Source organism: Trachypithecus francoisi, unplaced genomic scaffold (genome assembly GCF_009764315.1).
Source record: "Trachypithecus francoisi isolate TF-2019V2 unplaced genomic scaffold, Tfra_2.0 Lachesis_group13, whole genome shotgun sequence".
Lineage (NCBI taxonomy): Eukaryota > Metazoa > Chordata > Mammalia > Primates > Cercopithecidae > Trachypithecus > Trachypithecus francoisi.
In genome coordinates this window covers 84277914-84304249 of record NW_022681458.1, presented here as the reverse complement: position 1 = coordinate 84304249, position 26336 = coordinate 84277914, and the positions used below count along the sequence as shown (strand labels likewise).

Here is a 26336-nt window from a genome sequence, read left to right as displayed (position 1 = left end):
TTTATCTTTGTACTCTTACACCTGGTTTATAATGTGGTTGATACATAAGTATATCAATAATACATTAAATAAATAATATTGTTATAAGATAATTCTGGGTAGTAGCATGTGCCTGTACTCCCAGCACTTTGAGAGGCCCAGGCAGGTAGATAGGTTGAGCCCGGGAGTTTGAGACCAACCCTGGGCAACATGGTGACACCCCGACTCTACAAAAAAAATATGAAAATTAGCTCTGTGATGTCATGCCCCTGTAGTCCCAGCTCCTCAGGAAGCTGAGCTGAGAGGATTGCCTGAGCCTGGGAGGTCAAGGCTGCGGTGAGCTAAGATCCCACCACTGCACTCCAGCTGGGGTGACAGAGCGAGACCCTCTCTCAAAAAAAAACCAAAATAAGATAATTTCGTACATCAAATATTATACTGAAAAAATAAGTTTAAAACTTTTTTCTGTATCCCTGTCATCTGCTGATGGTTATTTCAGGTAGTATTGACTTATTCAGGGTATAACAAGCCATCCTAAATCTCAGTGGCTCAAACAACAATGAGTTTTTTTTTTTTTTTTTTTTTTTTTTTTTTTTTTGAGGCGGAGTCTCGCTCTGTCGCCCGGACTGGAGTGCAGTGGCCGGATCTCAGCTCACTGCAAGCTCTGCCTCCCGGGTTTACGCCATTCTCCTGCCTCAGCCTCCCGAGTAGCTGGGACTACAGGCGCCCGCCACCTCGCCCGGCTAGTTTTTGTATTTTTAGTAGAGACGGGGTTTCACTGTGTTAGACAGGATGGTCTCGATCTCCTGACCTCGTGATCCACCCGTCTCGGCCTCCCAAAGTGCTGGGATTACAGGCTTGAGCCACCGCGCCCGGCCACAACAATGAGTTTTTAAGTTGGCAAGGAGGTTCTCCTGGTCTGGCCTAGGCTCAGTCAGGTGCCTGCAGTCAGCTGGTGACTAGGTCAGGGCAAGACTAAGATGGCCTGTCTTACATATTCTGAGGTCTTGGCTGGAATGGCTGCGATTGCTGGGCTGTGTATACATAGCGTCTTTTAATCCCAAGTTCTGTCACAGCTTAGTGATCTCAGGGTTTCAAAAGAAGCTATTAGTCCTCTTAAGATTTAGACTCAGATGTTGCACAAGATCACCTCTGCCACATTCTGTGATCAAAGCAAGTCACCTGGCTGGCCCCAGATTCCAGGGGTGGGGCAGTAGATGCTCCCTCCTCCTGCAATTTTGAGAGCCGCAAAATTGCAGTCACCTGGACTTACTGTCTACCTATTTCTTCCCCCGAGATAAATAAAAACACTAGTGTCATTTCCCTTTTATCAGCTCCTCACTCCTCTCATGTTGATACTACACAGAAGGTATGTAGGTTTAATCTTCAGTTTTCCTAAATCATTTGCTTTGCACTGTTTTTTTGTGTCCTTAAACCTTCCTTTGTCATATTTATTATTTTGCTGCAGAATTTCCTTTTATTCAGCATTATGGTTGGGTGATTTTGGTTACAGAACTTCGTTTTGTTGAAACAAATTCTCTGAGTCCTGGTATGTCCTAAAATACTCTTTATTTTGCCTTCATATTTGAATCATAATTTTTGGTCAGTACTTGGAAGCTATTGATAAATCTGTAATTGAGAAGATGTGTGATGCTAATTTGATTTTATTTCTTTTTTCTCTATAGTAACATACATAACTTTTGCTTTATCCTTGGAACCTAGAAATGTCACTGGCTTGGTCCAGGTGTAGCTTGTTTCGTTCATTTTATTCACTTATTGTCTCATTTTAAGTGATTTGTTTTCAGCTCTGGGAATTTTCATTTCTTACTTCTTGTAGTATTTCTTCTTTTTTCTCTTTTCCAAGATCTTGGAGTAAACAGATGTCATTCCTGCATCTGAACTCTAGTCACCAAACTGTTCTTTTATCTTTTTGTAAAATCTCTCACTCTTTTTTGTTGTTGTTGTTCCTGAGAGATTTATTTAGGTCACTCTTATGAAATACTCTGTTTTAAAAAATTCATTTTGCTATTCATCTCATGATTAAGACTTCTTTTTTATCCTGTAACTTTTTCTTCAAGGTTTCTGGCTGCTTCTCTTTCCTACATACAATTCTTAGTTTTAACACTAGGATATTAGTTCTACCTGTTCTACTTTACTTTCTTCTGTTTGGGGAATTTGGTCCCTCCTGGGTATCAGTGTCTGAGGCCTGCTCTGTCTCAATCTCTTCTCTGCCAGTGACAAAATGCTTGGGCACTTGCAGGGTAGGCGCTGACCATCTAGCTGTACTCTCTCTCCCCTTGATTATCCTGACGTTGGCCCCAGGCCTGAGAGCCTCAAGTCTGGGATCTACCAGACTCTGAGCCTTGAGCTCTCTCACCCAATGTTCCACCCTCTAAAGCCAGCCTTTGCCTTTTTGTGTTATGGTTTCCTCTCGTTGCCTTACCAAAGGTCTATAGCAGTTATCTTTCTGACATTTTGGCACACTGATGACATTTTTAAAATCTCCAGGCTAATTTTCTTATCTTAAGAATGAGAAAATGCCTTTTCTATTATTTCATGGAGTTGTGAGTTGGAGAAAAGTTGAAATTTGTGCTCATCTTGCCTCTTGATCCAGTTTCCCCATCAGAGTTTTAATTACATTCTTACTGTATTGATTACCTCCATCCTATCTTGGTATACTCTTTAACATTCCAGGTAGAGCTCTGAATTTGTCATGATTTTCATTTCTTCTCCTCCTAGCATCTATGGTGCTATAAAGGATCCTGAATCCTCAAAAAGAAAACAAAAATGAACCTGCAGTACTTTCCAAAAAAGATTTTCCTTTTTTCCTTTTTTCTTCTCTATAAGAAGTAAGATATTTTGGGGAAAGGTTGAAAATGCCCACATGTAATTCATGTTTATCAAGATAGAATTTCCAGTTTTCATTAACCATTTTGCAGTGCTTTCCTTGTGTTATAGAGGCCAAGTCAATGCTGCGTAAGGCCAGAGGAGCACCATTCATAAAAGACAGTGTGAGCAGCCCAGGATGCCAACAGTGTTGACTCTGGTGTTATACGTTAACCGTGTGTTTTATTGTCAAAAATTGTTATTGAATGTTATACAGGGCTGAGGACATTATATTTTGTAACTTAAACCACTTATTATTGAAGTGGATTCCTTCTAGGCATTTATGCATCATAAAATTATATTTAGTCTAGTTTTAAAACAAGAATTAGTTTAATTCTATTGAAAGTGGATAATCTTTAGTATTTAAGTTACTAAATACTATTCTATTTATCATCATTGAACTATTCTAAATTATTTGATTTGTAAACTTCATTTAATACTATATCGTGTTTATTCCACTATATTATTCTTTTTCCATTTTATGAGAAAACTATGAAAATACATAAAATATGCATACAATTAAAAATTACTGAAAAGCAAGCACATCTGTGTAACTGCCACCCATGTCACGCCGGCGCTTTAGAAGTTCTTCATGTGCCCCTCTGAGATCACAGCCCCCTCTCTCCACGGAGGTAGCCACTCCTCTGACTTTGGTGATGGTCATTTCCTTGCTACCTCTGCATGCATTCTTAGTAAGCATAGTTTTATTTTGCCTGTTGTAGAGTTTTACATAAATGGAATCCCACTGTTTGTGTTCTTTTGCACCTTGCTTCTTTTATTCAGTATTATGGTTGACAGTCATCCTTGTTTTATAGAGCTTTGGTTCATTGATTTATTGCTATAGATGAAATACATTGAATGAATATATTACATTGTATTTATCCATTCTACTGTTAATGGTCACTTGAGTTGTTAGCAGCCTATCGCTTTCACAAAGAGTGCTGCCGTGAACATATTTCTATAACTCTCCAGGTGCCCATGTACAAGAGTGTCTCTACTTAATCAGGAATGGAATTACAGGGCTACAGAATGTACATGTCATCAGCTGCACTAGATAATGCCAAAATAGATTCCAAGGAGTCGTTGCCCTTTACACTGTCATCAGTAGCATGGGATAGTTACCATTGTTCCACATCCTCACCAGAATTTGATACTGTTTTGCCATTGTGGTGTTTGTGTATTGACTACTCATTGCAGTATTAATGTTCATTTTTCTAATTACTAATAAGGTTGAGAACTTCATTATTGGTCATCTAGATTTTCTCCTCTTTATACAACCTTTTGCTTAATTTTTTTTACCAGATTACCTTGCAGTGATATTTCTAGTGAAAAATAAATTCATAATCAAAAACATTTAACTACTATGCATAGATTATTCTCTTGAACTACTATGCTGTTTGGCATAGAGCTCTTTTCTAAGCAAATTCTTGCCAAGACATTTGAATTTTTTATGAACCGCCCGATTAGAAGGTTAGTATGCAGCTACCTCTAATCCTCCTGAAGAGTTGCAGCTTTTGGATATATTTCTATTTCCAGGATATTTTAAAAATATAACTGCAAAAAGTTTATCTGATACTCCTTTTAGAATTCTAGACTCGATGCCATATGCTCCTGAAGATGTTTAACTTTTCAGGCAGATTCTTAATTTCCTAGTACTTCATTCTTCTGCAATATCTGTTCCAGTTTCATTATAAGTAAAACAAAGAGAAACTTATCTTTGCTATATGATGATACTCTTAGCAATTTTTTCTACTTATTACTGTTAAAATATTTTCTTCATCTAATGCCTATTTTCTATACTTTTATTTGACGTTAGTATCTTTATTTTTTGAATCAAATTTAAATATTCACACTTTAACCTTTATTTTTTATTAATTTTTCTTAGGCATCATTATTTTGTCATATCAGTTTTGAAATTGTGTTTCTCATCAACATTTTTTGAGTGTTCATAATGACAACTATATGTTGTACTCTGGACACCTAAATCGAGAAAGAGAAAAATAACTGGAGTCCAACTTATTTTACTAAAAAGATGAAATAAAGTGTACTTGGTATGCTTTCACCAAAAATTATTAGTAAGGCGAGTAGAAGGGAATTAAGTAGAGAAAAATCCAGTATTTAGTTGATTTTCCATCTCTGGAAGATTTAAGACAGATGATTTTGTGGACTATTATCAGCTGTGGTAAAAGAGATTATACATATTGAATAATAGGTTACACCTATATATTACATCTATAATATGCCAAGAAAGCCTTCAGTAGTCATACTAGAGTATATGTGGTCTGCAGCCTTGAGCAGAAAAACTGCCTGTTAATCACTGATAGTTGAATATAAGATTAAGATATATGCATGCGTATACACACAATTATACTGCCAGTTTCACATATGAACCTCTTTGTGTTCAATAAAGATTATGATGAAAATGCACAGCTGTTCATAGTCAACCCTCCTCTAAAACTGTGAGGATATCATACTTAATTCACAATATTTATCTTGCTGACTCTGCTTCCCAGGACCAATGAACCCAGAGGAGGCTTTTTAGAAGCCTCAAAAGAATTCAGTCTAATGGTATGATTTAAAAAAAGAGACCTGGGCAAAGAAAACATTTATTAAGTAAAGGCTAGAATAAAATGAGAACACAGATAGGCATACCCACACGTGTAAGAGCTGGTCAGATTCATCTCTGAGCTTTGTATAGCCAAAGAGAAAACCAGCTAATGCTACAGTTGCCAATAGCATCCACCATTCCCTTAGGAAAAGCCTAGGTCCTGGTTTTCAGATGGCTGATACAGAGACAGTGTGACACAGTAGACAACATTCTGAAAACTCCTGAGGAACATTCACATCTGTTTAGAATCCAGAACTTGTTTAATCTTAGTGTGGGCCTCAAGGTTTAGAGTTTCCTGTTTCTGCCACACACAGTGCAGCATCCCTTCTACACTATCCCTCCTGCAATCATCATCCAGACTCTGATTAAAGATCTCTCATCATGGGAGTGTGCCACCTTCAGAGGCAATCAGTTCTTGAAATTTTAAGCATTTGAGTATTAGCTCCAAAAGGAAAGCCCTCCGTTATTGTTCCAACCTTTAATTTTGATTCCAAATATAAAGATAGTAATAATATAGGTTAATACACATTTGTTACAAAACCATTCATTTTTAGTCTGGCTCTTGGGATTATAATCTAAAAAGCCGCCTTCAGAGGCTTATAGGCATCTGCTTGTCAATGCTGGATTTCTCTTCTTCAGGTCAAATTTTCTCTTCTTGTTCCATTAACTACCACTCTCATGTCTCCCAGTGAGCTTTGAGCTCATAAAGAGCAGGAGCTGTGTCATTCACATCCTCCCTGTCCCCTTGCCTGGAAATAAATGACTGGATCCCTTTAACATCCCACTCATCATCTCTTGAATGGGTACACTGTGTCCATTCCTGTTAATGTGCTGCCCTTACCTGGAAGTAGTTATGTCCCAAGGAGCCTGAAGGAAAGTTGTAAGCTCACTTATGCCCTTCCTATCATCCTAATGACTTATATCAAAACAGCATAAGATCACCTTAGGTTTGGGCAGTCTTGTTTCACTTATGATTCACTCATTTTGCTCTTGAACCCGAAATGCCTACATTTATTTCCCAGTATGCTGCTGAGCTAACCTAAATACAGGACCTTGTATTTATTCCTGTTGTTTTAAATCTCATCAGAGGCAGCTCATTACTGCAGTGTAGCAGTATATTTTTTGTATTTTAATTTTATCTCCCTCTGGTAAATTCTATATTCTTCATCATCATTGAAGAACTTGTGTATGACTTGTATTGATATCATGGTTAAAACATTTGGTGGGGTTGGGTCAAGGTCAGAACTCTGGCATTACATTAGAAACCTCTATAGATTGATGTATTTCATTCAGCTGTTTACAGATTGTTGAAGTCAGCAGTTGCCCTTATTCCAGCCCCATTTCTCTGTTAATGACAATGTCACGGGGGACTTCTGATATCATATACGCCCCACTAGAGTTCAGGCAACACTGCATGGTTACACTGCCACAGACAGATATTAGACCAGCTTAACATGACTTTTCTTTGGTGCCCCATTTTATTTCTCACAAATCACCTCTTGGATAAAATCCTTTAAAGAATCTCACCCAAGATCTGTGTCTAGCTCTGTAGTTTGTAATGTGAAGAGTCTACCTTCCCTTTTTCCAAAAACAGCCATGGCATTTTCCTCCTTCCAGTTTTCTGGCATGCCTTCATTCTCCGTACCCTCAAAAATGATTCAGCAACCTATCTGTAAGTTTTCCCAGTTCTCCTGAATGTGATCACTCAAATCAGGCAAATTGAGGTCACTGAGGGAAGTGTGAGGCCTAATTTCTCACAGTCTCTTTACAATATAAGTCCTTTTTTTTTTTTTTTTTTTTTTTTGCTAGTGGAATGGAGCAATAATATTATTCTGTGACTCCAGTCTTAGCTTGATACTTTCCAGTTCATTAAATGATCTTACAATTATGAAAACTACGAGAAAATGGTTAGGAAACATTCATAGGTTTATAACTTGTCAGCACAGTGATCGCTCCCCTGCCCCGTGTTGGTTGTGGCATATTGAGACAGCCCCAGAGATAAGGGGTAGGGAAGTGTCTCACGCTTAGTAATGACAGGTACCATTGGCTTTGCTCCTCATCTGGTGACTGTTCATGGCTGCCTGTGATGTGACCTAACCTTTGAGGAATCAGAATAGATATCATCCATGTCTATGAAAATCTCCTCTCCTGCCAAGATTCTCAGCATTATATTACTTTCTTTTATACAGTCTCTGACCCTCCTCCTCTTGACTTTAGCATTACTACTTTTCATTTACATCTTGCTGTACTTTGCCTTGATTCTGTGTTGCTGCATCAGCTAGGTGATGAGCCCCCTAATGGTCAGTGTCCCTGGGAGAGTGGTACTCAGAAAATGCTCCTCTGGGCTCATTGGTCCTGGGAAGCAGGGTCAGCAAGATAAATATTGTGAAATTAAGTATGATATCCTCACAGTGATGTAATACCATAATATAATTCTAGGTCTTTGTAACAGTAAGACTCCTTCTATGTTAATAAATAATTACTTCCCCAATTACATTTCTGTTTCTCCTTTTCTCAAATTCTCTTTGTTCACTGAATTTTTCCTTTTCTTTTTCTTCTTACACAGTGGTTGTTTCATGATATTATACTCTTGACATTTAAAATTTTTGGTTCTTGGCATTATTTGTTTCACTGTTGCATAGTAACATGTTTGTTCTCTGCAACCATCTGCTTATTTTAAGGTGTGTAATTTTTCAATGGCTAGAATACTTTTATATCTTTACTTGCCTTAAATGCTAATCTAGGATCTTTGTGTAGCATTTTTTTCCTTTATAGAGCTTATATCTTCTCTTTAATGAGCACTTGATAGAGAAAATTTTATTCAGTTGATAATATTTTGTTTTACATCTCAATAAACATTCCACATACGCTAAAAAATATAGATTGCCATAAAATTATTACATTGTATAAAGAACTAGCCATTTTTATCGGTGAGGTAGTGAGGTAGAACCCCCCACCCCCACCCCACCCAGGGCACTTAGGTTTTGATCCTACTCATCTCCATGTCTCAGGATCCTTCTATTCATACTTGAGAAGATCCTGCTTGCAGTTCAAAGTCTATCTAGGCCTTATGCGCTGTGAAAATGGGAGATTGAGAATTCACTTGCTAGATAGAGCAGGGATGAGAACTCATGAGGCTGGTGTCAGGGGAAATGCACAGATAAACTAATCAGATCCACTGTCCATTTATGCCTATTAATATGACAAGAATAAAACAGCCACCAGCAGAAACCTGAAACTTAGACCCTCTCCACTAACGTGGAAGCCAGGAGAGTAGGGAAGAAGATGGGAGCTCAAAGGGTATGTAATTTCCCCTTTTACTTATGGATTATTATTTTGGAAACAAGACTGATACTGAAATTTGAGGGAATGGGGAAACAAGTCCCAGATCAACTATAGAATTGAAGACTGTGGAAGTTAATTGATTAAATTGAAATATATAATAGTAGAGTAATTTGCAAGAGAAAACTGAAGAATGTTGAGGAAAATGTTTATAGCCTCAGATGTCCGTATTTGAATATACAGTGTGACACATCTAAACAGATAGGGTCTCTCGGACATCTTAGGACTTGGCGGAATTTACCTAATGACTGGAATGAGACAATGAAAATATATCATCCTTCATTTATGTATTCATTTATTTTAGTGAACATTAATTGAATACCATTTAATATGCCAGACGCTTGACTAGTTTCATGGTATGATAAAGACTGTACTCACAAGAAGACAGAGAGACTGACATGTAAATGAGTTATTAAAATTTTAATAATACTTTACGCTAACCATCGTTTCCCCCTATTTTCCAAAATTGTAGAAAGTCCGTATTAGGTCAGTATGTCTCTTGACAAACACATTGCTCTCACTATGTGTTGTCTTAGGAAAGGCACTCTATCTCCTGCCAAGAACCTATTCTTCTGTCATAAGCTATGGGCCTAAAAAATAGATTTTCTTTTCAACACCGCATTCCTAGTCATTGTTATCTTTGAATAATCAGATTCTTCTAAAGAAACCAAGCTAGCTGTAAGACTCCACCAAGGATGAACTTGTTGCTAGTTATTAATATATTATATTTCTTTAAAATAAGCAGACTTTTATTTTTAAGGCTTCTTTAGGTTTTAAACTCTTTTTTTCTTTTCTGTTGCAAAAACCTCTTCTGCGATTGGTAAAACATTCTCCTCATGTTAGTTAACATTTGTAGATGTCTTTTTGTGTGCATGTTACTTTGAAAACAGACCCCTATAGCAATCTAGAATGTTTATTATTTAGTTTCTTGATAAGTTAGTCATATTTACTTATTGGTTACCATTTAGAAAATTTAGCAATTTAACAAGCTTTTGATCATGGTGTGTAGACTATAGTCTACTGTAGTTGCTAGGAACCATCTGTAAATCCTCGGTTCCTGCAAGGGAGCCCAGAAGAAAGTGTTAACCCTTTGCCTGCTTGATTGCAGGAGGAATGCCAGCTCCTGAGCAGGCCTCATTGGTGGAGGAGGGGCAACCACAGACCCGCCAGGAAGCTGCCTCCACTGGCCCAGGCATGGAACCCGAGACCACAGCCACCACTATTCTAGCATCCGTGAAGGAGCAGGTACATACTCGTATTGAAATTTGCAATGAGTTATTTCTTTAATGCCTTTAAAAAATTAATCTTTGGATATGTTTTAAATTTGTCTAACGTCCTTGACGCCTTCACGTTTTCTAATTATAAGGTGTTTACATCCCTGAGTACATTGGGATGACTGGCATGTAGAGCTGCTCCAGGTGCCAGTCAGAATCGGAACATGCAGGATACTTGTGCGTCTGCAAGTAAGGACAATCTCGATGGTGATCGGTGTCTCTGTCTCTCCCACATTGCAGAGTGTGTGCATGCACGCAAAGCTGTGTAAAGCATAGTTCTCAGTGCTGACTTTTCTATCAGGACTCTGACAACCTGAGGCCTGTAATAGCGTTAGGTATTTTGAACATTTTAACATAGGTAGTATATAGGGTTGTCTCTGTGATTTTTGGATAAAGGCTATATTTGTGTGTTTGTCTAAATTTAAGTATATTCATTTTGTGAGCTAATGTTCTAAAACTTGTCGAACTGTGCCAGTTTGCTTCAATGTCATGCTTATGTTGATTTTTTTAAGGCATTAATACTCTTTATCCTTCAAACTCAAGTAACCTTCTATATTAGGTCTTATCTGTTGTGCTTAGAGAAATTAGAATTCTGCAATTTTAATTTCTTAAGATTTAAAAGCTTAATAAGGTAAATGTAAATTTAAAGCTCTAGGGATAGTTTTTTGTTTTTTGTTTTTTTCCTGCTTCTTCTCTTCAAAAAACATTATATGTCCCCTGTGAGGGTTATTTTGTTGAAATAATCTAAGATTAAGTTTTTTTTAAAAAAATCTTATAATTAAGCCACTGGATTTTTTTTCTCAAGATAGGTAATGTTTTATTGGCTGGGATATTCCTTTAAAAGTCAGTATCAGTAACTCAGATGACTAATGATGACGAAGACTGAGGAAACATTTATTACCTTATTGTTGTACTATTTGCTGTAACTTGGAATGTGGCGTGAAAGATTGCTCTATAACCGTGACACATGTCTGACGTTAGAACTACGTTTTCAAGAAAAGTTATTTCAGTTTATTCTAGTAACAAGATGTCAAAATAATTTTTTTATTCCTCAATGAAATTTGAAGTTTTTAAACTTTCCACAAAGAGTTTGAAAAGGTAAAAGATATAGTCAGTACAATTTTCATCTTCCACCAAACTATAGAATGTCTAAGCTTCTATTATCCTTAGGGGAGAAAAAAGGACTCTTCGATAACCCTTCATAGTTGTCAAGATTTGACCCACGGAGCTGTTAAGGATGAGAAGCCTCAGATTTATTTGGGGCTCTTAGTATATACTGTGTTTTGGTGAAATGTGGTAAATTTATCAGAATGTTTAGAAATGACTTAAAACTATTAGCTGCGTGCAGTAAACATAGCAATGGGAACGTTCTGTTTGTACCTTGAGACCATATACCCTATATGTAAGAAAATAAGGAAACTTGTTAACATTTTGACACTAGAATTCCTTGATGGCCTCAAATGACTTCAAAATTTTATCTTCTGGCAGTAAATAGCGTTCTGAATAAGTATTTTGTGGGAAATGCTAAGAAGAGTTCTAGCTTCTCAAGGCAGCCAAAAATGTACTTATCCTATTCATTAAAACAATTATTATATGTAATTAGTTAGTTAGTGGGATGCTATACTCTAGTCTTTGGTTCTATTCCTGTTGTGAGAAATTGGAGTTCATTAATATATATTTGCAGTTTCATACATAATTTATTTTAAAATTTTTAAGTACTTAGCATTTCAATTGTTTAACCCAGGAGACCACATCTGTGTCTTTTTCCAAGGTACTCTCCTGGTTTTAAATAGCTCCCCTGCAATTTTTGTGGCACTAGGCAAAATATAGTTGGAGTAAAAATTTCTTAAGACACTCCTGGCCGGGCGCGGTGGCTCAAGCCTGTAATCCCAGCACTTTGGGAGGCCGAGGCGGGTGGATCACGAGGTCAGGAGATCGAGACCATCCTGGCTAACACGGTGAAACCCCGTCTCTACTAAAAATACAAAAAACTAGCCGGGCGAGGTGGCGGGCGCCTGTAGTCCCAGCTACTCGGAGGCTGAGGCGGGAGAATGGCGTGAACCCGGGAGGCGGAACTTGCAGTGAGCTGAGATCCGGCCACTGCACTCCAGCCTGGGCGACACAGCGAAACTCCGTCTCAAAAAAAAAAAAAAAAAAAAGACACTCCTGAAATATGTCGCTTCCTATCATCTACCCAATGGGATAGAGCACAGAAAAGTTAGATCCAAGTAAGAAAACTAATTACCATTCACCTTATATGTTTGATTTTAAAATTTACAGGTCAGAGTGTGACACTCTTAGCCCACTGTTACATGCAGTTACAATAAGTGTTGGTCATATTTTATATCCAAAAGAGCAATATTCTTAGATGGAATGCATAATTATTATTACTTTTTAGAGATGGGGTCTTGCTCTGTTGCCCAGGATGGAGTACACTGTCACCTTCTTAGCTCACTGCAGCTTCAAACTCCTGGGCTCAAGCAATCCTTCCACCTCAGCCTCCCTAGTAGCTAGGACTACAGGCATGTACTACCATGCCTGGCTAATTTTTAGTTTTTAATTTTTTTTTGTAGAGACGGGGTCTCACTATCTTGCCCAGACTGGTCTTTAACTCTTGGCCTTATGTAATCCTCCTGCCTCAGCCTCTCTAAAGTGTGAGGATTATAAGTATGAGCCACTGTACCTGGCCCATAATTATTATTTTTTTTAAAAGTCTCACTGCCATGCCATAATGGTATCCACTCTGTGATCTCAAATAACAGTCCTTGTTTAGTGGCAGCCGTGTCTTAGGAATGGTGTTTCCTTAGGTCACGAAAGGAAGGGACCCTAGCAGTGCAACTGGGTACATGGACTGGGTTTCCATTCTGTTTTCTCTGCTGACCATGTGATCTTGGAAAAATTTCTTAACCTTTCCTTTCCCAGTTTGCTTATTTATAAGATGCAGATAATAATAGTGAGGACCTTAAATTAACGTAGGTAAAATGCTTACAACAGTACCTGACACTTAGTAAGGGCTAACATTACAATTGTCATTATAATTTCTGCATAAGAAGAAAAGGCTCCTCTTAGGAGGAGCTAGTGATTCTACTTGTAACCATACTAAAGATTCAGTGAGCCCTTTTTTTGGACATTGATAGCAGAAGACGAACTTTGAATATTGAGCAATGTTTATGCTGTGACAGTAGTTTACTTATGCAGACACTAAACTTTAAAAACTTCATATTGATCTCACAAAAACTATACATAAACATATAGTTTTATGTATATGTTATGAGAAAGAGCATATAAAAATAAATTTTATGAACATGCTAATTTATTGCAACCCCAAACATAATGTCAAGGCACTTGGTTAAGTATCTTATAAAATTCACCTGAAGTTTGAGAGGAAAAGTCTGGGTTCTTCAGTAAAGTACATCTAAGCCAGTAAAATACCTCACACATACTCCCCTTGGGCAATTCATGGTAATTTGTAGGAAGGGAAATGGCAAGCAACCAATAGCAGTCTTGTTAACAAACCATTAGTCTATTAAATATCTGAAATTGGACATTCAGTGTCATGAAACAACGAACTCTTTCTTCACTGGGCTATGCTTTCCGTAGAATCCTCCAGTGCCAGAAACTAGCTGTTCCTTGTTCTTTCGCATAATGTTAGAATTTACAATGTCTTTTGAGAAGTGATAACCTCTCATAGTGATGTCAGTCATGTGGATGTGTACCCGCGAAGGTACAGAAAAATCCTCGCTCCTTGACAGAAAGAATCCTTGCTACTTCTGTTCAAACACTGCCTCTTTCATGAAACATACTCAGCCTGAAGTCAAATCTCTCTCCTGATCTCTTTTAGCACTTTATGCCACTGTCATGACTCTTAATAGTATGCTTTTTTGAATTTATATAATCAGCTACCTAAGGATAGAGCCATGTTTTATGCATTGTTTTATACCTGTGTTACAGGTTGCTTCTCTCCCAACACCATGGATATATTAGACCTGCAATAAACGGTTGTTTGAGCAGGGAATGAATAGATAATACTTACTGTCGATTACTTTGTCACCAATTTGCGGTTTTATTAAGATAACAAAACCTATAGCCACATTCACAGAAATATTGTGAGCAAGAGAGTCTCACAGCACCTAGAAAACTTGTCACTCAGCTGAACATTCTTCTTAAGACAATTTGAATTGCACTATATCCATATTGATACAGGATTTAAATCCTATCTCTTCATAGTGCAAAATAAAATTTTATTTTGTGTCTATGGTCAAATAATGATATAAGTGTCATAACTTTCATCTCCCATCTGTCCAATTTAGTTGAAAGTTAAGTTTAGGGAATAAAAGGACGTGGTTATCTTGGTGATGTCACAAACTATCCACCAGTGTTATGTATGTCGGGTGGGGTAACTACTAAAGAAATGTTAAGAAATATGCTTTAAGAGAAATAAAAAGTCAATCCACAGGAATAACAAGGTGATGTGATTCCTGGACATGATTCTGAAATTACAGGAAATGTCAGAACTTCAGCCACCAGTTGGCTGTAATTAGGATCATCCTTTAGCAGGTTCTACTGCTCAACTCAACTCCTAGTAAGAATCCAGGAGTCCATGATGAATACAGATGTAGGAAGGAGGAATCTCCTAATAGTTTTCAAAAATATCTGACAAACTTGATGCTGGTTAGTGCCTAGCATAATCTCTTACATGTAATAACTAGATAAAGAAATACAGCGCTGGGCATGGTGGTTCCTGTCTGTAATCCTAGCACTTTGGGAGGCTGAGGTGGGCAGATGGCTTGAGCTCAAGAGTTCAAGACCAGCCCAGGCAACATGACAAAAACCTTGTCTCTACAAAAAATATAAAAAATTGGCCAGGAGTGGTGGTGTGCGCCCATGGTCCCAGCTACTCAGGAGAATCGCTTGAGTCTGGGAGGTCAAGGCTGCAGTAAGCTGTGATCATGCCACTGCACTCCAGCTTGGGTGACAGAGCGAGAACCTGTCTCCAAAAAAAGAAAGAAAAATGTAGTGCCCTCAAAGGATCCTGCCTCTTCCTGTGAAAACTTTAGATTAAACTGATTGATTTGTCACTGAAATGCACAGCACACCCTTGGATGCAGAGGAATTGGAATTTCATAAGCCATTCGCTGCTCATCGAGAGCCTTGCTGCTGCCCTCTGCGACTTACTTAGATGTGTCAGAATACTCACTCACAGGCACAAGGAAGCAGTGAGCCAAGCACCATGTGCAGGGTATTATTATCAATTGGTAGAATACATTGTAGTTTTATAAAGGTTCTGATATGATCTCTTGGTTTTAGAAACACTCTTTAAAAAAGACAATATGGCCAATCATGGCTAGGATTTGCAAATGTCTTTCACAGTTCTATACAGGGTACAAGTTGATTTCTGGTTTTGTAGAATTGCACATGTAATACTCATTAGAGTCTTTCATCTTCTGTCATAAATTTGCTTGAATAATTTAGATCTCTATTTGAACTTGGCCATATTTTCAGGCTCTTTAGCCACTTCTTTTTTTTTTTTTTTTTTGAGATAGACTCTCGCTCTGTCAACCAGGCTGGAGTGCAGTGGTGCAGTCTTGGCTCACTGCAACCTCCTCCTCTTGGGTTCAAGCAATTCTTCTGCCTCAGCCTCCCACGAGTATCTGAGATTACAGGTGTATGCCACCACACTCGGTTAATTTTTGTATTTTTGGTAGAGACGGGGTATCTCCATGTTGGCAAGGCTGATCTCAAACTCCTGACCTCAGGTGATCTGCCCACCTTGGCCTCCCAAAGTGCTGGGATTACAGGCATGAGCCACCGTGCCTGGCCCACAAACCACATTCTTATATTTTGGTTAATGATTTCCGAAGCTTAGAATCTAGATTTAAGGTTGAAGCCAATCCAGATAGTATGAACTGGTAAGCAAAGAATAGATTTGGTAAAATATGCTAATTTTATATGCATTCTTTTTACTCTGGTGAGGTCTCAAATTAGATACTGTGTGTGCTTCTTTTGTTATCTTTGATGAGTGAAAATTGCAATGTTCCTCATTTGTGTGGCTCTTAAAGAGAATACCACTTTCAAGATATTTTCTGGCTTTTTTGAAAATAACCATTCTATCTTCAGTATGTCCATATTAACTTAAGCAATATTTAAATATCAAAGAGTGAAATGAGAGCCAGAGATCCTTAATTTTTTGAAGATAAAATAAGAAAATCTGAAGCCCAGCTGTGTCCTATTGATGTTACTTCATTTTTACATAGATATCTTAGCTTCAGTAATTACACACCCTTCCTGTATGGCAAAATGCCCAGAAGTGAACAAATTCCAGTACAATTATTGCTTTATTCCTCTGGAACTGAAACAACTCAACTGTTACACACCTGCCTTTGTAACTTCCTTTTGTTTGGCCGTTTTGCTTATTTACAATGAAATAGTCCTCTTTGACACACCTCAGCCACATGCAGAAGAGAGAATTTTTGTTTCAGCTGTAAACAAGCATAGTTTGTCACTTAACTAGAAGCCCTGTGCTGTGTAAGTACAATGCCTGAAACTTCTGACTTTTCCCATTGGCAACTTAGTTATTTTTCCAATTGGTAACTAACTTATCCTGGCAGTTGTTGTTACTGTGTATAACCTATAGTGAAGTTTCCAGTGCCTGAACTGCATCATCTAACCCAAGGTAAGATTGGATCTCAGTGGTTTTTGTGGGATCATCAAATTTTACAGCTTTATATCCATAATATTGTAGAAATGAGGTTCAAAATGAGGACAAATGGCAAAGCTCTTGTGGCACTGTTTGACTTGTATTCAAGAATTCTGAACTCTAAAATGGCTCTCAGGAGATCAGTCCTCTTAAGTTGCATGTACCATGGTCAGAATGTAACATTTCCCTTCATTTTGTTAATGATACAGGGTGTCCTCCACCTCAAGCATCCCTGTGATTAAAGAATACTACAGAGTATGGCCAACAGGTTTATTCAGTATTTGAGTACTCCCCACCTGCCAAAGAAGTTGTCCTTCTCAACCTTAAAAAATTAGACTGCCAAGAGGTAGCTAACAACAAGCATATGCATTTGGCTACCTGTCTACATTTTCCAGTAGTCTGATGAATGATCAGATGGACCTGCTAGCAAAGCTTCCAGTCTTATATGTCTTCAGTTATATATTCAGAATAACTTAGTATTTGTTCTCTTTGATTTCATTGGAAGCATCATTTTAGGTTGTATTGACACTGAAGGGTTTGTTTGGAAGACTATTAAATTCTATGAATTTGAACAGACTCCCTGTGACTGTTCACACATAACTGGATCACACATGCAAACATGGAAAACATAGTAGGTGCCCAAAATATTTATCAGTTAATGAACTAAAAATGTAAACATGTTTACAGTGCCTCCATACTTAGATTAAGCTTGCTTTTAATTAATTAAGAATTGTTTGTTCAAAGACTACTCTGAGCAAAGTACCTTGTCAAGGAATGGGTTGGGGGGATAAGCAGACATATAAAGATGACCTATTTCATATAGTTTCTACTCTCAGAATAATGCAGAGGCACAAACCATATTTATACTTCAATATAGAGTAATTGACACGTTATAAATATTCATTAATTGATCCCTAACAGACAAGAATGTTTGTACTTTTGCCCCCTTTTAAACAGGCTATCTATATGTATTATGTCAATTTTAGGTAAGTTTGTTAACTTACGCATTTTTAGCTTTAATTTTTACCACTGAATTACCATTACATTTGAAAATAATGGAATATTTTTACTTAATTTTTACCATTGAATTAGCATTGTGTCGTTTACATTGAAAGTGATAGAATATTTTTCCTTTGTTAACACTTAAAGCCAACCGTGACTGCATGTTTAAAGTTGTAATTTCCTTTTCAGTTGAATAATCCAGTTTACAGTTTCTTTTCAGAGTTAAATTATGAATATATGGAATAATTTCCCCCTGTACACGCAAACTTTATGCTGTTAAATTTGAAATGAGTGACTGCTGAGTTGGTGAGATTAAATGGATGAGAGGATTATTCAGCATTGAATTCTCTGCTTTGCATGATCATTTTTCTCTTTAGAATCACTTCTGGAGAGAAAAATATTTCAGAAACATATTTTTCCCTTCAGGTATAACCCTAAAGTTATTCCATAGCTTTTGCAAAACATAGCCTATCTAGTGCCTATCTTCATGTTTAAGGGCTCCCAATTTCTAAATTGCCATTTTTGTTACTTTGCAAAAATGTGTCCATATGGTCTTACTCCATCTGTTTATATTTTACGAATGTATTGTTCCCAAAGTGATCAGATCTGCTTGTACCTCAGCAAAGTAATTTGGGTTATGGTTATTTTATTTCAGGCATTCCTAAGAAAGATCATTTAAAATGTAAAGTTCTTTTCAAGTAGTTCAAAGATAAATCTATGTTTTAGCTTATAGAATCTTAAGAGTTTTTATGTACCCAAACCTTAATAATGTAGGAGTTACACAAAGTAGAAATAGTCTGCAAGCAAATTGAAATAACACATTATTGAAACTTAAAGACAAATAACATACTATGCAATTATATTCTATATAGTTATATTTCAAATATGAAAATAGCTACCATAAATTAAAAATATACTTAGAATTTCAATCTGTGTGGCTCTTGAAAGAAAATTTAATTTTCCTTTAAAAATTGGAGTTCAAAGCATTTCAATTTAAACTATTTAGTATTTTAACTTATAGTCTTTTTCTTATGAAAACTCCTATAAAGCAGTGTGACATCAGTGAAGTGTTTATCATGAGTTATCATCTACCCTAATAGGCATATATCTCATTTTTAAAATTTCCCCAAATCATTCTTAGAGTCTAAACCAAGATTAAGGTCTTAACCACTAGCTATGGCCTTCTAATAAACTATTCTGGCAGAATTAATAACTCTTACTATTTCATTCATATGTAGTATTTCTGTATTCTGATATTCCTTTAGAAATACCTTTCCATCACAAAGTCGACATAAGCCATGATTTCTCTTCTTTTGAAAATACTTCTATTAATTATTTTTAAAGTAAGCCCTTTATGCCCAACTGAAGAGTCAAGTAACACCGTTTTTCATTCATAAGCTTAGCTGCCTTATATATTCCTTGGTTTAAGTCTAGGACTGTTGGAAGGGACGATGCTTACTGGAGTTTTCCCATTGTCCTACTTTCTCATTTGTTCCTTAATAAGATAAGTAATATTATTTTTCTATAATGTAAGCTCTTAACAGCAAGATTTTGATTTTATTTCAGTTAGCAAAGAATAATGAAAAGCAAATTCATGTTAAACTATTATGTGAAAAAAATATATCTTAGTGATTGCTGCTGTTGACATTCTAAGCTGATTGAGTAGAAGATTTGAAGGTCTGTAGGTATGACTGTGAAAAATATTTGTGTATTTATGGGTACTGAACAGAATGCTGTTGCACTTAGCTCATTTGATCTGCCCTACAAATTGGGCAAATCTGTTTTATTGATGTGGAATAATTTATCTACTTGAACAATTTTTTTAAGAAAGCAAACTTATTAACGAAAACCTTGTCAGAGTTGGAGAGTGCTCTTCTTAGTTTAAAACCATTAGATCAGAAATGCAAAGAATGGATCATGTCTGGCAGGTCTGCCATTGTGCGAACAAAGACCCTTCATTGCTTTACTGGGCCTGCTGCTTTTTGATGCAGCTAGATTGCTGTCTCTGTTCTACTTACTACAACTACTACTATCACCACCACTACCACTATTACTACTGCTGCTGCTGCTGCTGCTACCACAACAGGAAACAAATGACAAATCTAGAAAAATTATAATTGTGAGTAAGATATAAGAATCGGTGATCTCTATGGAATAGAAATCCAATAGGAGAGTAATAGCTAACATTTATTGAATACTTACTATGTACCAGGCATTGTACTTAATTCTATAAGTGGAAGATCTTCTATGTTCCTTATCACAAATTTTGGAGTTAATGTAGTAAAAAGTCTTTCAGGTTATTTTGGCCACTGAACATCTCATCTCAATTTCTTAGTTCTATGTGTTTACCTACCTTTTTCAACTAGTGGAGCAATATATAGTCTTGAACTGTACAATATCCTTTCAGTAAATATTTTTATCCTTGAATTACCCAGAGTGTTTTCTGGTGCTTGTAATTAAAAACCCTGATTATACAGGTCAGTATCATTATTACCACTATTTACAGATTGGGAAACTAAGCTCAGAAAAGTTAAGTAACTTGCTCAAACTTATATAATTAATAAATAGGGAATATGAGATTCATATCCGGGCAGTCTTATGCCAGATTTGCATAGTAAACAATTAAAATCTGCAGTGGAGTCATTAATGAGAAGAATGCATACAGAGGAAAACTGAACACTGATGGTGACAAGCATGTGAGACCTTATCCTGGAATATGGAAGAAAAAAATGAAAATGTTGTAATAAATTCTGCTAGACATGGAGGCCATAGAAAGTAGATCTAATGAAAACATTGTGGGTTTTCTTGAGAAGGATTTTAGAGTAGTTAGAAGCAGTACATAAGTATAATTTAAAAACAATTTTTATGAGCAGAAAATAAAGCTCTGAGTGTATAGATTTAAAGCAATCATCGTATTCCAGGCACCAAAGACCAGTCTCGAAATTACTTTTATAAAATGTCATATTTACAAAGAGAAGGAAGAAAAACCTTTGCAATTCAGATAAAAGAAATGGTTTATCTACAAAAGATAAAATCAGGCTTCAGTGAAACTAAATTCCAGAGAAGATTAGAGCAATGTGTATAGAGTTTTGAGGGAAAGTGCTTGTAATCCAAGAATTTATACCCAGCTCAGTTGTCTTTAATATGTGAAAGATTAAAAAGATATTCTCAGACATTCAAGGATTCATGAAATGTGTTCACTCTTTCCCCCCTGTTTACCCTTTTTGATAATTAAGGATTTGTTCCCTTTAGGGAGGAATTAAATTTAAGACTCAAAAATTAGAAATTCATAGTATGTAATTACTAGTGGATCTTCTCTTAGTTAAGGTTCCAAACCAAGAGTCAAGGGTTATTGGGTATTAGTCAATTACATTTTGAAGTCCTCTGCTTTCCTGCTTCTCACCATCCGTAAGCCATGTTTTCTTTCAAGTAGTTCAGATTGATAGACTTTGTGTAATAAATTATGTCATAGGTTGTTGGCTTATTGAATTTGCAAAGGAAAACCCTGATGTTTAAGCTGAGATCAGATTCCTATACATGTTATCATCTTTCTTGGACCCATGAGAACTGTTTTAATTGTGCTTAAAATATCAGTATTGATATTTATGTTATGTTATGTTATGTTATGTTATGTTAAAATATGTACTCACTTGAAAAAGTCTTGTAAGGCAATTCTCAAAGGTGTTTTTGGCTACACAGGATAAGAATTGTGTCCTAAGCAAAGGAGGAAGTAAACAACAGGGGTTTGGCAGGTACTTATCAAATGAGTGAATAAATGAATGCAGTCTGTGCGGAATAAATCAGTACTGATTTGCCTTACTTACAAATCAGTAAGGCAAAACCGTGACCACCTAATGAAAAGGGAGTACTTGCCATCAACTAACAATTGTGAAAAGAAACATTAATAACTAATATGCATGTGAAATAATGGTCTACCTCACTAGTAATGACAGAAATAGACATTAATGTACTGAGAATGTATCTGCTTTTCACACTGGCCACAACAAAAATTAAAGATAAAATAGTGTGGGTGTACTGATGTGGGCAGGGCAATTTCATGTGGTATTGGTGCGAGTACAGTGGCACAACCATTTTGAAAGTAATGATCTGTAGTACAGGTCTTAAAAACGGTTATAGAATAATCCAGTTTTGCTATAGAAATACACATTCATGTGTGTATCCAAACACATATTCACTCACTAATAAAATAGAAGGAGATACTCCTAAATGTTGAATAGATGTCTTTGGCTAAGTTTCCCCCTGTATTTTGCAAATTGCTTATGAAAAGCATAGAGTATTTCATAAAAATTCTAAAGCTACAAAATAAAATGGTAATTTAGAATAAAAGATACTAAAAATGGCATTTTTATTATCACAAAAATAATAATAATAAAAGGTTACCATAGGCTAGGGTTGACAGAAAGAAAACAAGTTTTTATAGGTTGCAAGATGTGGAAAACTTGTCAAATGAATTATGGTTGAGAAACTGGATTGTCTTGCCTAAAAAATAAATGGAATGTTTAGTATGACCACAGATCCAGAAGGATATCGTAGAACAGAAGTTAAAAGCAAGAACTCCCACCTGCATACCTGCTAAGTTGTGTGACTTCGAGCAGGTTACTTTGAGTGGAGCCTCCTGTGTCCTTATTTGTAAAATGAAGGTAATGGTTCCAATCCTGCTAAGAATAAATGTTCAGTAAACATTCTCCAGTTGTTATCCTTGAGGTGATATGTAGAACGGTAGTGGAAACACATGTTCTAGCCTGGGGCCACTTATGAGGGACATGGATCCAGACTGAGGAATGCTCATAGATGGAAGGCTCAGGCTAAGACTTGGCCCCACAGTAAGGATTCTAGCCAAAGGGTGAGGCAGAAGTTCGGTCATGTGCCTCAGCCTTATGCGGTCAAGATGTTTCAGAAGCTGATGGAAAAGGTCAGTATCTGTCTGGCCTCATGGAGATATGGGTTGTGTCATCCTAAAATAATCCTGCAAATCCAACTCTTTCCAGATAGCTTTACAGAATATATTCGGGAATCTCATTAAGAGATCATTCACATGTATCTTTACCTGTTGCCTCGGAGGGAATTCCACAAAGTATGTTAACTAAGAGAAGGAAGTTACACACAAGTATGTAAAATACCCCATTTTCTTTTCTTTCCCCTTTTTTTTTTTAGACGGAGTCTCACTCTGTCACCCAGGCTGGAGCACAGTGGCATGATCTTGGCTCACTGCAACCTCCGCCTCCTGGGTTCAAGTAATTCTTCTGCCTCAGCCTTCTGAGTAGCTGAGATTACAGGCGCCTACCGCCATGTCCAGCTAAGTTTTGTGTTTTTAGTAGAGACAGGGTTTCACCTGTTGCCAGGCTGGTCTCGAACTCCTAACCTTAAGTGATGTTCCCACCTCAGCCTCCTAAAGTGCTGGGATTACATATGTGAGCCACCGTGCCTGGCCTCCATTTTCTGGACTGTCCCACTCAGTATATAAAGTCCAAACATGTTTTCCACTATATTTCAGAGATTAGAATGGACTGCGGTGCTAGTTCGTGTTCAGTACTTGTAGAGTACATGTTTGTTAAAAATGTTGGTTTTCATGAAACTAAACACAAATATGCTAATGAATATCAAATTCACATTCATATTATCTAGGAGAGGTGAGGGAGGAAGTAAAAGCCCCTCCTCTCAAGACAGTATACTGGTTGGGAGGAGCTGTCCAAGGGAAAACCCAGAAGTTTCCTCAGCTAGGCCCAGTGGCTCATACCTGTAATCTCAATACTTTGGGAGGCTGAGGCAACAGGATCTCTTGAAGCCAGGAGTTTGAGACTATATATACATACATATATTTAGCTGGGCATGGTGACACATCCCTGTAGTCCCACCTACTCCAAATCACTAAGTGCCTGTAGTTCCAGCCACTTGGAAGGCTGAGGCAGGAGAATAGCTTGCGCCAAGGAGTTCAAGGCTGCAATGAGTTAGGATCGCACTTCTGTACTCCAGCCTGGATGACCAAGCAAGACTCTATCTCAGAAAAAAGTTTTCTTAAGACATGTATGCTATAATTTACATCCAATACTTTTTTCCTTTCTATTAAGTCAATTCTGCACGAAATTAATAGTCAAAACAGTTTTGTTCCAATGTGAATCTTTTTTGTTTCTAAAGTGAAATGGTGGTCCCTGAATCTTGACTATAGGACAACACCAAACTTGGGCTGCTTCTACTTGGACAGACTTTGCCCCCTCTAATCCAACCTATTGGTGACAGCAGACTGACTGTATTTTGAAATGATGTCACACATCTTTTGGAGAATTGGGGGAGCATCTCTACTGACAAGATTGTATTTTCCAGCTTTTAAATGCTTCCAGCAATATTTCATTGAAAATGTAGCTCTAGTAAGTCATGTCTAAGCCTGAAGAAATACTGGGGCTTTTACAAAGTCAAGATTTTGTCCCTGCTCAGATGGCACATACCCCTAATCTATTCTTGCCTTCCATAACCTGGTTGCAATCCAAAGCCAACTGTAGTCACTCTGACTGATTTATTTGAACTGGCAGAGCTCACGTCGGTATCCTCTAAATGTTCCTTGTGATATATTCCTACACAGAAGAAGGTAAATGTAGTAATTAGGACTGTCTTATTTTATGACTAGCACTATGCAAAAAATATGGAGACATTTCCAATACAATTCTTGCGTGTTAAAAAAAAATATGTCCCAGCTTCATAGTCCTTTATCCAGGCTGACTAGAAATGCACAATAGAGTAGATTGGCCACAAAATATTGCAAAGCACAACATCTTGCTATTCTGTGACTGTTTTAGTTAGCATTTCGACTGTCCAAAGTAAGCGCTAAATAAGGTTTTACCATGTCAACCAGTACAGTGAGTTTTGATTCCCATAGCAGACTAGTATTGGCAAGCTGGAAGCACTAGCCCCCTGACCGCTCAGAAAAATATATGTCAAATGGCTGCTGAGAGCCAGTCAGAGGAGTCTACCAACAAGGAAAACTGAGCTCTCTCCCATTTCCTTCAGCTGAGCACTCTGGAGGGTGCTACTGGATAGGCTGATCAACCAGGACATTCCCACCACCAGCCAGCCCCCAGGACCCTCTAGAAGAGGTGCATGGACCCCAGGGGCTTCAGTATGTCCTGGGATATTATACCACAAAGAATATTTGTAAGTGTTACATTTACTATTACTTAGTGTGATAATTGAATAATTCTGACTCATCAGTAAACTCTTCCAGTGTTTTTACTGTACTCTTCTGAAGAAGTTAGTAGAGTTTTTAAAAGCATCTTGATATAGTAAGAAGAATGCGGGCATTGATATCAAACAGACCTGGATTCAAATCCAGACTCCTACAAAGGACTTTATTCTATTGGGCAAGCCCCTTAACTTCTCATAGCCTGTTTCCTCTTTAAAATTACAATAACAGGCCAGGTGCCTTGGCTCACGCCTGTAATCTCAGCACTTTAGGAGGCCGAGGCAGGCAGATCACGTGGTCAAGAGATTGAGGCTATCCTGGCTAACATGGTGAAACCCCGTCTCTACTAAAAATACAAAAATTAGCCAGGTGTGGTGGTGGGCACCTGTAATCCCAGCTACTCGGGAGGCTGAGGGAGGGGAATCGCTTTAACGTGGGAGGCAGAGATTGCAGTGATCACAAGCCTTAGTTTCTGGAATGGAACGTTCAGTTGGTATTTTGAACATCTGGTTAAAGCCCAGGAATTGCCAAGGAATTCAATTGCAGGGGGCTGTCTGACCCTGAAACCTACAGCTTAAACATTTCAGAGAAATAAAAGGGTATAGAGGACATAGTCCTAGCCCTCCAGATGCATAATCCCCTGAAGATGCTTACAACCCAGTAAAGGTGCTCAGAATGTACTTTGTTTAGGAACATCAGTTACCAGGTGGTTCTAAGCTTTAGGACAGGAGTTGAGGCAGCTAGACACTAAAACAGTCAGGTCTGTTGTAAAACTGGGTGTTAAACGGGCCTCGAGTTTTACAGCTGTAACAACGAGGCATCAAAATACCTTGGCTTAAACAAGATGATAATGTATTTCTTAGGATACAGTCCAGAGAGTAGTGGTCCAGAGCTATCCAGGGCAGCTTTGCTGCAAGGTTGCCATCTCTGGGCCTGAGGCAGCTCCCAGCTCTCATCAGGTCCTAGGCAGCAGGTAGGGATAAAAAACCATGGGAGCAGATGCATTTCTTTGGAAAAGCACGGTCTAGAAGAGGCTTGTTCCTCACACGCTAGAACTCGGTCTCATGGCTGCAAGCTTCCCCAGAAGCTGGGAATTGCAGGCTCCAGTGAGCAGCCATATGCTAAGCTAAAATGACCCTAAACAACTAGCAGTTTCTGCCACAGTCTACTTTGGAAGAGTGCGGGTGCCCTGGCACCTGAGCCTGGTTGCTCCTCTGCTCTCTTTTCTACCTGCTTTACTGTATCCTCCTTTTGATTAGAGTCAGGCCGGGCTAGGATGTACTGGACTGTTGTGGATGTTCCATAGTGGTCAGTAAAGAGCCAAAAGCATTATTCTGATTCTTATATTTTTTT

The 26336-nt window shown here is 37.6% G+C and overlaps 1 protein-coding gene across 12 annotated transcripts in view; it reads left to right on the top strand.

Moving 5' to 3' along the window:
- PKP4 (plakophilin 4) overlaps positions 1–26336 on the top strand; it is a 233263-nt gene that overhangs the window by 63801 nt on the left and 143126 nt on the right. For 11 of the 12 annotated variants that reach the window (XM_033231419.1, XM_033231422.1, XM_033231416.1 and 8 more), the window contains exon 2: positions 9924–10060. In XM_033231419.1, coding sequence (XP_033087310.1) covers positions 9929–10060 — 132 coding nt within the window. In that variant the 5' untranslated portion in view covers positions 9924–9928. Of the gene's footprint in view, positions 1–9923; positions 10061–10181; positions 10279–26336 lie in introns of all 12 variants that reach the window. The other variant, XM_033231424.1, reaches the window with a different exon arrangement.